At 31.4% G+C, this 13,425-nt stretch overlaps 2 protein-coding genes across 2 annotated transcripts; one reads left to right on the forward strand and one right to left on the reverse strand.

The window, feature by feature from the left end:
* Positions 1-581: 581 nt before the first annotated feature.
* Positions 582-6,938, reverse strand: LOC123718819. The gene is made up of 9 exons (XM_045675724.1): positions 6,927-6,938; positions 4,138-4,243; positions 3,967-4,060; positions 3,024-3,792; positions 2,466-2,937; positions 2,267-2,359; positions 1,696-1,876; positions 1,338-1,485; positions 582-1,274 (listed from the first exon to the last, which is right to left on the reverse strand). The coding sequence occupies exons 1-9, from the start codon at positions 6,935-6,937 to the stop codon at positions 704-706; spliced, it is 2,445 nt and encodes an 814-aa protein (XP_045531680.1). The 5' UTR covers position 6,938; the 3' UTR covers positions 582-703.
* A 2,377-nt stretch (positions 6,939-9,315) lies between these two features.
* On the forward strand, positions 9,316-11,840 carry LOC123718985 (LETM1 domain-containing protein 1). The gene is made up of 4 exons (XM_045676019.1): positions 9,316-9,559; positions 9,827-10,189; positions 10,688-10,976; positions 11,167-11,840. Exons 1-4 carry the CDS (start codon positions 9,462-9,464, stop codon positions 11,488-11,490), a joined length of 1,074 nt encoding a protein of 357 aa, XP_045531975.1. The 5' UTR covers positions 9,316-9,461; the 3' UTR covers positions 11,491-11,840.
* Positions 11,841-13,425: the final 1,585 nt, after the last annotated feature.

Below are 13,425 nucleotides of genomic sequence, written 5' to 3' on the forward strand. Positions count from 1 at the left end.
AATGTAGTTCTAATCAAATATCAAGTAGAAGAAAGTACGGAACTCTGCTAAGTTGATTAACCAATAAGTTAATGTTTACATATCAGTGTGCATCTTTTATTAAAATTCGTATTTGTAAAATCAATTCATGTCATGTCGCTTTGATCGTAATTCTCTTTCTCTTTATGTAAATCAAGTTTTTAGATACTTATGTCTGCTAATTTATGAATAAAATAGTTATTTAAATACATTTTTATTTTATTTCTAAGTCATGATAGAGCTAATAACGGTGAAACGTTAGATTTTTATAAAATTACAATAAATGCTGCCTTAACATGTAATGAGGAACATGATAGTTGCAGGTACAAACATTTGTAAAAAATTGGCGGTTGAAAGAGTGACGGAGAGTTTCTTGCCAGTTGTTCTCGTTCTACGCCTGATGTGGGAACTGGTAATAAATATAAACTTGGATGCATTATTTTTTACTGACGTTCATAAGCGTATCTTGAGTTAGCTACATTAATAAATATTTCAATTTTAATTTTGATTTCATCTCCGTAACTTATCTAAGCTTTTTCAATCGAAAAATTCTCTAGAAAGTTTTGCTATAATCCTTATAATACCAGTGCAAAACATAAGATCGTGAATGACTAATGGTACATAAATCAGTCTAAAGTGTGTCCTGTTAACTGAATTCTAAAAGAAAAAAGAATGAACAGTATGTCTAATATTTTTCTAAGCAATGTCTTGATTTACTAAAGTTTTGCATGCTGCGGAGTACTTCGTGAATATCGGAAAGGCTTTTTGTCTCTGGTACAACATCATATGGCGTTGAAACTTCAGCAAGATCAACTGTTATAGTATCAATTATTTCATTGCTCTTCAAGTGCATGCCTATATTCAACTTAAAACATATATGCCCATTTCTAAAAAGAATATAAATATTCTCTTGATCTATGATCCTCAAGGAAAAATAATCATTAATTTTTACAGCCTTCATTCGTATTTTATACGATGTCATTTTTTGCATTATTTTCCGAGCTTTTCCTCTTACAAAGTTTTCAAACTCAATCGCTAACATGTTATCATCGACTTCTCTTGAGATATTGTCTATATTAAAAACCTTGATGTCATCAGGTATAATTAAGTTTTGTAAAAGTGTATCATCTGCTACTTTATTGTCCATGTAAACATTCTGTAAAACAGGCGGATCGTTGAGCGAATGCCATTTCCATTTACTTGGAGCGCCAATTTTACTGTCAATAATTATTCCCTCTGATTGATTGTATTTTATCCTGAAATAAATAAATTTGAGTTGTTGTTCAAAAGCCTACAAACTCTTTGATTTAATTTTGTACCTGGCCTTTCCGGACTGATCATAAACAATACCATTTCCTAAATAGTCAAAACAAGCCAAAATAGTCACTGGCCTTTTTGTATTCCTTACGTCGACATAATCATCTTCGTTTAAATCATAAATAATATACCTATACTTATCATAACGACCTGTAAAAATATTTTTTAGTCATCTTTGTAACATAATGATACAATACTTTTATTTAATTACTATAGTAAGACTATGGTCAATGTGTCCTGTATGTACAAATATACTGTAAATCATGAGTTCCAAGTTACAGAGCCCAGGTAACAGATAAAATACATGATTAAGTTTTCTTGGCCAAAAAAGCCCCGTAATTAAATAAGACCTGTTCTTACCTTGGCTATAACAAAAATGGAGTGCGACAGAACCATTCTTGTAAAACCATTTACCACCGCAGCCATTTTCATTTATTTCTGCTAACATCTCCCTGGTATCATAGAACATAGCTCTTTTATTTGCATGAGTTTTAAACCAATTGAAATGAGGATTTGTTGGCTCCATTTTATATATATTCATCTGATGAAAGTACAATATATATATTTATGCTGCATATACCAAGATACTGAGAGTGAATTCAGTCGTCAAATATTACATACATTATATTTGTGTTGTTAAACAATATTATTTTAGTTGTATAGATAAAATCAATAAGAAAATATGATTTTATTAAACTTATACTTTATTACTGTTATATCCTATATGTCTTATAATAGAAACTGTAAAATCGACTGTTAATAAATTATAAAGAGGCTAATATATTGTTTAGTCATGGTGACCATGACTAAACAATATATTCCCCTGCTTCTGCCTTATCGAATCTGTTTATGGTGAACTTAGAACAATTATAAATGAAACTATGGTATACTACATAACGGCTCTTTGTCTACCAAAAAAAAAAATTGAAACCCTTCTCATAATTTTCGTGCTTGGCAACATAGTCCATCCTTTATCAATAAATTCTTTCTTAGAAAGTGCGTATTTTGTTATTCCCTTACCAATCTAAAAAACGAAGGATTAATGAAGACCCATTTTTTATGTTTTAGTTACAACAAATGTTTTACTTAGTATATAATATATTTATTTGCAGTAACTATTGTGTACTAACAAAAGGACTTTTATACATCTCTTCCATTATTTCGGATGAAGATGACGTTAAAATTTCGGATGATGGTCCAACTGGTGTAACGCATTGAATTTGATTTTTAAAGAGTATAGGTTCCAATGTAATAGGGTCTTTAGTTTTCATGTGCTGATCTCGAGATACCATCCGTGTCCCACGTATCATAACACGCGGTAGACTATCACGAGGCGTACACACTAAAGTACTTCCTGCGGTTAGTAAATGTGCATCAGATCTCCGAGGTTTAGGGGGACGCACGGGCAATTCAGGAAGAGGATCAATCTTCGGCATATTTTTCAAAATACGTAGCGTAGATTTAGTTCTTCCTGCCTTATATTTTTCTTCCTCTTTGTGAATTTTTATTAATTGCAACATAAGTTCATATTCTGGATCAAGTTTATATTTTCTTTGTTTTGTTTTTTCGGGTGACATTTCGGTATTTGTTTTTTCATCTTCACTAAAATGATAAAATGTAATTTAATTAACTGCCGTAATACACTTTTGTCGTAATTTTAACTTTAGCATCCACTTTAAGAAACTTACGTCAATTCACCATCTTTACCGCTTTTTTTTAATGATCTTATATTTTTCATACGATCTCTAGCATTTTTAGAACCTTTTAGGGCCTTTTGTTTTGAGAGGTTATCTCCGTCACCATCTAACATTCCTGTAACTCCTAGGTTCAATACGCCATTCATTTGTAAACTTTCAATCTCGTTCTCATTTATAAGTGGTAACTCCAGAGAAACTTTAGGATGCATGCGTTCATTCTTTCTTTCATTAAAATATCTACACATACATGTACTTAAAACTGATGCAGAGTCTTTGTTTGACACTTTATCTAAGCTTATTTCATTTATCATTTCGAATAAAACATTTTTGGTTTCGTCATCCACAGGAAGTGGCAGTTCAATCTTCCTGGAAGAAAACGTATCTACGCGAGGGTGGATCTTTGGCGATGGCACTTTCAGTAAATTTATAAGTTTTCTAAGTTCGATATCTGAATTTCGAACAAAGCAAACCCTATGTGGACAAGTGTTCTGTACATCAATAATTGTCATTAGATTATTTTTCACAGTTTGCCACCAAGCTGCGTATTCATCTCTGAGACTTTCAGTTTGGTGTACTCTACATGATATAAATTTCTCCAACATGTATTCACATCGCTTACACTTAAATTTTAGATTAGATCGCTTACAATGGTCGCATATAGCCAATACTTCATTTTTTCTTATAATATTTATGTTGTCTAGCAGATCACGAACACGCTGTATTACCTTTTGACATTGGTAACATTTTGTTTTGTATTGACCTGAGGAAATTCAGGTATTTAATTTTTTTTTTTGTGTAACATCAGTTAAAGTATACCGAGATTTAATCAAAAATAGTTTTTTTCCATAATCCTACTTGCTGACATAGTGAGCTCAATATATGTAATAATATGTGTTACATTATAATTTAATTTAATTTAAAGACATATACTTACAAAGTTCTGCAACATAATTAAATTTTTTCAATTCCCTGTGGCCGTTGTTGTGTAATACAATGCTAGTTATGTTTTTGTATCTTACGTTTTTTGTCTGTAGAATATTTTTAATTAAGAAGAAATATTTTTTCAGTACATATCCAAAAATGCGTTAGTTACTTTAAATCTTACCGAATTTTCCGAATAAATTACGAGTCCAGAGCTCTTAAGATTCACAATTTGCTTGAATTCATTATTACAAGATTTTTTACATTTCGAACAGCAGCGCGTGTTATCACTGTAACAATCATTTATTTATTTAGGTAAGGAACAGCTTATATAAATATATTTCTATTGAGAATTTATTAAGAAAAACCTGACAAGGGAGAGTTCAAGTATTAGGTTACGAATTTGGGGGTCCTCTTGTAAAATGTTACGATGGGGGGCGGGGATTGAATTACGCGTTAATGATAATTATTTTCGACTTTCCAGTACTTTACACCACATAAAGGTAAGTTTTAGGTACAAAGAGTCACTATTGGATACAAAAAACGTTACGGTGCGTTTCAGGGTGGGGGGTCAAGAATCTCCAATTGCGTGACGAAATACTTGAACGCTCCCCAATGAGTAATATTAAAATAAGCATACAAACCTTCATATCAATAATCTTAATGTCATAATAATAAGAACAGTTTAAATATTTATAATTGCAGTCAAAACTGATGACCTTAAAACTCTTCCGCGATATAAAGACACCTTGTGTATAAAAATCATCAGAATATGTCACGGTAAAGCATTACACGACAGTGATCTTAAACTTCTGGGAAGGTGATTAAATAGTTTGATTGTCATGTGGTATCAATTTTCAAAATACATCGTGGTGGTATTATACCGGCACCTTTACATTATTTGCTCGTCGGGTAATTTATAGAGTGTGTCAAGTTATAATTTGATAGTATGTCATTTGTAAATAATAGTTGTATTGTTAATTTTTAAAAAGGGTTTACGTACAGTTTTCGTAAAAGGGTCTCAAATAAGGTCTCAAATAAGGTCTCAAAGCTCGGTACAGTGCATTTTGTATATACAAATTATTGAGTATTATGCCACAACATTCGAACGTTTATTCGACACATGTCGTTACATAAGCAAAGCGGCAAGATATCTAAAGTAAATCTATGAAAATACACACCCGCTTTTTATTTTGCTGATTGAACGAGACTAAGAATTGCTATTCTTCTATTTTTATAAAAACAACGTTTTTGGACAATTGTATTAGTGTTTATGAGTTACCGAGCTACACCTAGCGTTTAATGTCACGTTTGAGTTCTGGTTGGCCTAATCACGGAAAAATAGTAAAGTATAACACAGAGTCATACAAACTATCAACTGTACCTACTTGTATAATTAACTTACTTGTATAATTAGCTTCGAAGCATCCGTATTATATTATATCTAGTTCGTACCTATAAACTCCGGGGCAACCAGTGGCGTAACTATACCATCTGGGGCCAGTGGCAATTTCTTTAGATGGGGCCCTATCAGTTACGTTGTACTCAGTTTAATTTTAATAAGCTTCGAGATTTTCAGCGTGCTCAATTATACATTGTTTATGTCCCACTAATACCACAATAATATCTCCTCTCTTAGGCAAGAGGGCACGCTAGCCTAATGCATATTGCATTCATCAATAGAACATAATGCAATCACCTACTCGCTAGCTTTTCGATGAAAGGGAACGTGAGGAAATCGTTTACAATAGAATAAAAATAACAATTTTTTGAGCTCGCGGCAGGGGCCCGTGGCTTTTTGCCAGCCCTGTAACCCTATTGCTATGCAAGTCTACAACATTATTGACTCTCTATTTATTATATTATGTATGTCGAAGTTTTCATTAACCGACTGCTAGGTTAAATAGCTAGCGCCGTCTCTTGAGGATGGTAAGCATTTTTTGGTTCTTATGAAATTGTTCCTGGAATGAGCGTTAAATATCTATGAAGTTTACAAGTAGGTAATTCCAAGTCGCCACAGCTTGCATGTAATTTTTGTTTCTTTGCTTTCTTATGTTTTTGTTTCTTGATAGTGTTGAAGTTATATTAGGATGAAAATCTTTTTTTATATTTATAGAATCCTTTTGTTTTAGGTATTTTCGAGTAATAGGGTTTCAATTCCTTTGAGTACTGACTCCAATTTAAATTTTAATTGTCTTCTCCAATATTTCAATTGGTTCATATAAATTTCTCGTAGAAATGACAGTCAACTTCTAAAGTCATAACAGACATAGTTGAATTGAGTAGAACTGATTAAGTAATTAGTTTGGAAATTGATTAGGAATTGTAATTTTAAGTCAAAATATGGTTTTATGCAATTTTTTTGTCACTTGTTTTATTGCTATTATTGTTACTGTTTCATAAAACATTACATTATTGTATAAGATTACCATCAAAATGATAACTTTTACAACTACACTGATTTACTTTTTATTTAGATAATGCAATTAAACTATGTAAAAATATAATAAATTCACGGGTCTAATATTTACAGGATAGGCGCCATCTAGCGTCAATTTAGGACTTAAAAAAATATATAACAAAAATATTGGTGCCTGAGTGAAAATAGTGTGTGAATGAGTAAATTCATGTGTATGTGCATGTGTGCGTGAATTAGAGGGTATGGCTCACTATTCACTTATTTTGTATATCATTCCTGTAGGATGCATTTGTTTAAATAAAAACGTCAATATTAGAAAATTCATTGAACTTGGCCACAAGATCTATTTAAGGGGGTGATACGATAAAATATTTCCTGTGCAGCCAGCTGCTGTGATCATAGCTGGCTCAGACCGCTTACAAACATCTCTATCACTTAACATTAACGTTTAATACTGATTAGAATCCCAGATATATAATAGAATGTCAAACGCCTTCTGAAAAATTAGAGAGAACTGGCAGCTTTTTTTACATTGAGATAACAATTATACGTACCTTGAACTCATCTTGAAATATATTTTGGCTATTATACTCGCTTAAAATTCAACTGAATAACGTGAAAATAAAATATAATTTGTATGACCAGTTTCGTTGCTGAATTTACCACGTTCTAAGATTGATTAGGAGTCTTGATATGTCTTAAGGACTTGTCAATAAAATTTACCAAAAAAAAAATTAAAATTATGAAAGAAGTTTCTATGTATATAAGTCATGAGCTATGATCATGAGAAACAACTTAATGTAGATCTAAATATTTTATGATTAATTCAATAAAGATTCGTCCTCTTCAGACACGCTCTTCATTTCTGAAGGTCGTGTTAGTGTCGCTGCACAATTTCCTCCATTAATCATAAGCGTAGCGAGTTGAAGTTTCCGGGCCTAGTGCCGTCCACTCTGCCAATCGCAAAGTTTATTGTTTTTCCATACCTACATACATACTACGTGTTACATGTCCAAAAAAACACTGGAACAAAATATCGATGGATAATTTTTATCTGTAACCATCTTAGTATACAACACGTTTGTTTTTTAGGAAATAAATGGCTCATGGAAAAAATGCTGGACGCAAAACCTCGTTTATCGTGTAAACACATACACTTGTGACCTGCTTCTTTATTATAAATATTTACAAAATATAAATTGCCGTGTCGGCTATTTCAAATATATCCCACGTGAACATAATATGTATATTCAATATCTCAATGTAATTATGAACAAACAGATATCGCAAATTGACTACTTTGTTTAACTCGGATTATATTAGACGCATTTTATTTTGATTTTTACCTTTTTGTTAATTAAATTTGTTAATAATTACGCCCTCAATTATATAATTTTGTTGTGTGCGTTTTATGAACTATTGGAAGGCAAGTTATCAGTGCTATCCTCTCTTATTATTTCCAAACTAATACTATTTCTCACGACATCCTTACGACTGACAATAAATTGTATACCTTCCTTTTTGATAAGGATATATCGAAACAAAGTATGTATTCAGGACTTATTATTTAAGTATAAAATTGTGTATCGACTGCTTCCGAGTCGTTTTTTGTGGTACAGGAACAGTAGAAAATGTAACCGACACGTGATTCTATGTTTTATTGATTACTCAGACTTATGATTTCGTTCAGTGGAACAAAGAAGCTATTCCCGTATTTGAAATGGGAGCTCCAAGTACCTTGTTGCTTTAATCCAAATTTTGTATACTGAGAACCGATTACTTATTGATAGTGTTGAGACAAGGTTGCATATTGTCTCCTGCACCGTTCAATATATTATATGGGGAATATATCAGACGAAAGACCGAAAGTGTTGGAAATAAATTATTTGTGCCAGACCTTAATATACAGCTGACCACGATACTCACATATTAGTTACTAACATGGACAGAAATAACAGTAATTGTATCTGTTGATTCGTTTTTTGAAAAGAATTTGTAAAAGCAGATAAATGGTTTGTATTTTTTTCCTTTATTGATATAATGTGACAGATCAAATCTTTAAACTATTGGTTTAGAGTTTGGTTAGATAAGTAACAGTAAGCTTCATTGAACATTACTTGAAATGAGCCAACTTGTGGATCGTTTTAACTAAAAAAAATCACGTACAATTCATTTCGTGTTCAGTTAAAACATTCTAACGGATAGAACGTCTTAGCCATTATACAAAAACACAATAAAATATTAAAATTCCGTATACAAGACCTACGAATTACTAACGAACTTCTGTATAGTAGAAATCGCGCTCAGCGTCTTAAAGCTCCAAATGGTAGGTTATTCTATATTTGTTGCCATGCATTCTACATATTAATGACATCTTAAACTACCTAGACGATGCCATACTTTTTAATTAATTTAAAGAAAATTGGTTAATTTGTCCTCATCATAATGTTACATAGTATTTAGTTTAAAATTAATTACTGACATTTACTGAATTTACTCCAAAAACTAAAACTATATATTTGGAATAATTTTGGTCTTAATTTTCTTTTATAATAATAAAATCCTCCGCGTTGACCTCACAAGCCAGATTTTTACCTTCTTTCATTTACATTCTACCTTCATTTTAAATGAGATCAAACTCCTTTTTTTCATTATTTTATTATTATTATTATTTCGCTTCCGGCCAGGTCGGTGGACCATGCTGCCAAGTGATATCTAGTTCTAGTTATTTCTGTAGAAAATTCCACAATATCATAGTACAAAAAATGCTAAAAACAATAGATAACCAACTCAACCCACATTATTCAAAATTTTATTGTTAATACCTTGTGTTAATTATCAATGTCAATGTCTGGTGTTTCGTTAACAACTGACATCTAGATTCCATTTGACATTTGCATGTAAACAGCTGTTGCTTCAATCTTCTAGCTTATAATACCTAAATAGAAAACTGTCTAGTGTCTACGAAGTACAGTCTTCACTGTGTTTCATAGAAGTTATAAATATTTTTATTACGCTAATCTTCATTACCTTTTCAGAGCAAATTATATTCATTTGGTTAAAATTTAAATTGGTATAAGCTATATTCGATGGCTACCTATAGAATTAATACAGTTTCAAGAATACTATTATCCTACAACCGTTCAAATTGTATTAAATTGAGTAGCCAAGGAATCGATCCGAATAGGTGAGTAATAAATAGTACTAGTATAGTAAACAACTATTTATAAATTTCACGGTAGGAGGCTCAAATCTCAGTCGTAAACATGTTTTGTGTCAAGACTAGACAAAATCAGACAAACTGAGTACTTCAAAAATAATTCTTCATCATAATTTGATGTTCATGAAATTCATGTTTTATCAATACCATATTAAACCATTACCATACCATTATTATTACCATACTATCTTAAATATTAACTCATTAAACAAGTTTGATTACTATTGTTTTCAGATTCTTAACACAAGAGCGATTAAAACATACAAGTGCTATAAAACATGAAAAGGAAAAATTTAGAAAATTTGTAATAACTAGATACATTCAGTATGTGAAAAATTATACTAAAGTGCTGGAGGTAAGATTTCCAGCAGCAATGAAGATGTACCGAGTTTTTAGTATCGGTATAAAAGACTTTCTTAGAGATTTAAAAACATATATCACACTTAGAATCAAATTCACTAGAGATCAGGGATTTTCAAAAATGAGTCTCCAAGACATTGAACTTTATGAAAAGATGCCAGGAGACATGTGGAAAATAACACCTGTTTTAATATTGTCTACAATTCCCTTTGGAAACTATATCATATTCCCATTAGCGTAAGTACTTTTCATATTATCCTCTTTAAAAGAATTCTTAAAATCCTTGTATATGACATAAATATATACAGTGTAAACTCTATATAATGAAGCTTAAGCAACTGTGCATATTTTGATATTTAAAAAAAGTTGTCATAAAATGGAATGAATCCTGTATTAGAAAACTTCCAACTAGTGTTAGTAATTACATAGAAAACCGTTCTTATTATCTTGCAATATTGAGATATCTTCTTGATATGCTCTGCAGTTTCAACTAATGTTGCCAACTTAAAAAATACATTTAATGGTCATTATTGAGGGTGGGTGTAATGCAATGTAGAGTATATCATTGTATGGAAGACAAGCTAAACCAATCAAAGCCAAGTGATTTCAATGCTTTAGGGGGTTTGTATTTCATATGCTAAGGGTATAGAGTAGTAAGTTTGAATTTTTTAAAGCAATATTGATATGCCAATTCTCTTTTTGCATACTGAATACTATTTCTAACCTATTTTCCAGATTACTGAAACCAAAAAAACTATTGTGCTCTCATTTTTGGTCAATACAACAGAGGGTGGAATTTTCAATGCAAGATTTAACAGAACGTCTACGACACAACCGTGCTGTGTTTAGAGCTCTTCAAGAAAAACTGGGCAGTATTCCAGAGAGTGAATTAAAAGTCAAGTGGGAAAGAATAATTGCCCTTTTAGGGTCAGGAGTTCACCCAACACCTAACGATGTTATAGCTTGTGAAAAGTTATTTACAATGTCTCCATATAGTTTAAAAGATCTGTCATATGCACACATGGTAAGGAAAATTTAAATTTCTTTTTAAAAAACTTGATTAACGGTACAAAACTATCTAATGGATAGAAAAAATCTTTGCTGCCTATAATTTCCAACATGTATAAATTATTTTCTACCCTTGTCAAAATTAAATGTTTGAAAAACATAATAATTCCTAAGTCAATTATTAAAATATTTATTTACATTTTTAGGGACAGTTGCTCAAAATGCATGGGTCACAAAAAAGCTTATTTAGGAGAAAAAAACTAAAATATAGAGCATTCTTGCTGTGGGAAATGGACAAAGCAATAATTAGGGAAGGTGGTGTGGATGTACTTGGATCTGAATCATTGAGAAATGCATGTCACATACGTGGTTTAAACGGAAGCCACCTATCAAATCAGAACATGCGAGATTGGCTCCAACAATGGTTACAAGTTTCACAAAATATCAACTCAACTTCATATTCTTTATTACTACATTGTCCAATCCTATTAGCCTATAATCATCCACAAAACTGGGTTTTAATATATTAATAAAATACAGTCGCCAATGTCTGGGTCAGATAGCTACTGAAGAACAGAAGGCCCTGGAAAATATTTATGTTTTTATTACACAGACCAATGGATAGCTAGGTTTGATCACCACAAGCACATAAATACATGTGTGACACAAAGGGATGTTTTTTTTTAAAACAAGAATGTGAATGTTGTAGATAAGTTCCTATTAATAATTTTGATTTAATCAAAATGTGTAAATATGTTCAGTTATTCTTTTGCAACCTTAAACATTAACTAAACTAAAATATTTTAAGTTTATTATGCTTTTGTGATATTAATGTTAGCAAATAGTTTGTTTAATATTAAATAAATTAGTTCTATTCTAATTTCGTGTTTATTTATAATTACCACGCTTACTCTGAATCATACAAAATATATAAACCTATAACCATAAGGAATAACGTGCGTAAGGTATGGACTTCTCAATTTTTTTAAAGCGCCGACCTCTGTTATCTAATAGCAAAAATGCTACGCTGCCTTAGATGAAAATGTAATCCACCAGTTTGTAGATGACTACTACAGCCTCACGAGCTAAATACAAACCAAACACAAAGTAATAAACCAATCGTGCTACATGTATCAGTAGATGGCATAATAACAAATCAGTTTGTATAAAGTTTAGCCATTATCTCTCGCTACTAGATGGAGCCTTCTGTCATCTCTGTAGGACCTGAAACGTCGAGACGTGAAGTGTTATTTAAATATATAATTTTATCCTGTCATTATTTCAATAATTCATTTTCTGGCTTTATTTTGTAAATTTCCTATAGTATTCAGTATTATTAGAAGCCGAAGACTGAACCACAATAAAAAAAAAAAACCGTTAATGATAACGTTAAATATATATATATATATATATACTAAATTTACTAACTAATAACTCTTTAATAAATAACACAGACCTACAACAACAACAATAAAAATTGTTTGGTGCAACTCTTTTTGTATCTATTATCGATAAAATAGGTAATGTACAATAGTTTGTCATAGGTACGTCATTTTATCCCATCAGCTCTAGTATATCTACTACCCTCGTTTTTTTAGTGTCTACGAGAGAACAAAACTTATTGCAGTTCATTTCATCTGCTGACAATTTGTGTATTGCTGTAATGGTTTGCTAACTTTCATGTGTTTGCCGATTTATTAGTCCAATGAATGGCGTCTCTTTATTGAGAGTAATAAAAGAAATCTCAAAATAGTTTCCCATAATGGAAAGGTTTTATAAATGGTTTTACATAATGGAAATAAATATGCCGCTCTTCCAATTGCTCGCTCGACGCTCGGCTCGATGTGTGAAAGAAAAATATAAAGTAATTTCAATACTTTTACAATTAGATAAATATACTGAATATAGCTGGGGGATCTGCATCGATTTGAACATTATTAATGCTTGCATGCATGCATGATTTATTCATTCCGGAGGCATTCGATCCAAATCACGCCCATGGCACGAAGGTGCTCTTGTTATTGAGGAAAGAAATGTTATAAAAAGTTTGTTCAAGTGATAAAATCATTCTTCCACCATAAAATATAAAATTAGGGATAATGAAGCAATTTGTTAAGGCTTTCGGCAAAAATGGTCAATGTTTTCAGTTTATTTCACAAAAATTCCTAGTTTAGGTACTGAAAAACTAAAAGCAAGGTATCTTTGACCTCAACTACGTCAATTAATAAAACATATCACTCAATTTGAGACTTCTATGTATTATGTCGAAATCTTTTGTAGCAGTTGTACAAAATTTCCACGGAAATCATTAGGCTGACAACTATGTAAAATTAGTAGAAGATATGTTACTTCGATTCTAAGATTTCGGCTGAGTATAAAATTACACTATTACACTATCTCAACAGTCACCTAGATCTATTCCAACATAATTCAGGAGACCTAAGCGAAAAACAAAACGCTTCCAC

This window comes from Pieris brassicae, chromosome Z (assembly GCF_905147105.1).
Source record: "Pieris brassicae chromosome Z, ilPieBrab1.1, whole genome shotgun sequence".
Taxonomy (NCBI): Eukaryota; Metazoa; Arthropoda; class Insecta; order Lepidoptera; family Pieridae; genus Pieris; species Pieris brassicae.

Excerpts from the sequence above, each read along its gene's own strand:
- LOC123718985 (XM_045676019.1), top strand. The coding sequence starts at position 9,462 with ATGGCTACCTATAGAATTAATACAGTTTCAAGAATACTATTATCCTAC. Across the intron at positions 9,560-9,826 it reads CAAGGAATCGATCCGAATAG|ATTCTTAACACAAGAGCGAT; the intron begins GTGAGTAATAAA and ends TATTGTTTTCAG. Across the intron at positions 10,190-10,687 it reads TATATCATATTCCCATTAGC|ATTACTGAAACCAAAAAAAC; the intron begins GTAAGTACTTTT and ends CCTATTTTCCAG.
- LOC123718819 (XM_045675724.1), bottom strand. Across the intron at positions 4,061-4,137 it reads TAATTTATTCGGAAAATTCG|ACAAAAAACGTAAGATACAA; the intron begins GTAAGATTTAAA and ends AATATTCTACAG. Across the intron at positions 2,360-2,465 it reads AGATGTATAAAAGTCCTTTT|ATTGGTAAGGGAATAACAAA; the intron begins GTTAGTACACAA and ends TTCGTTTTTTAG.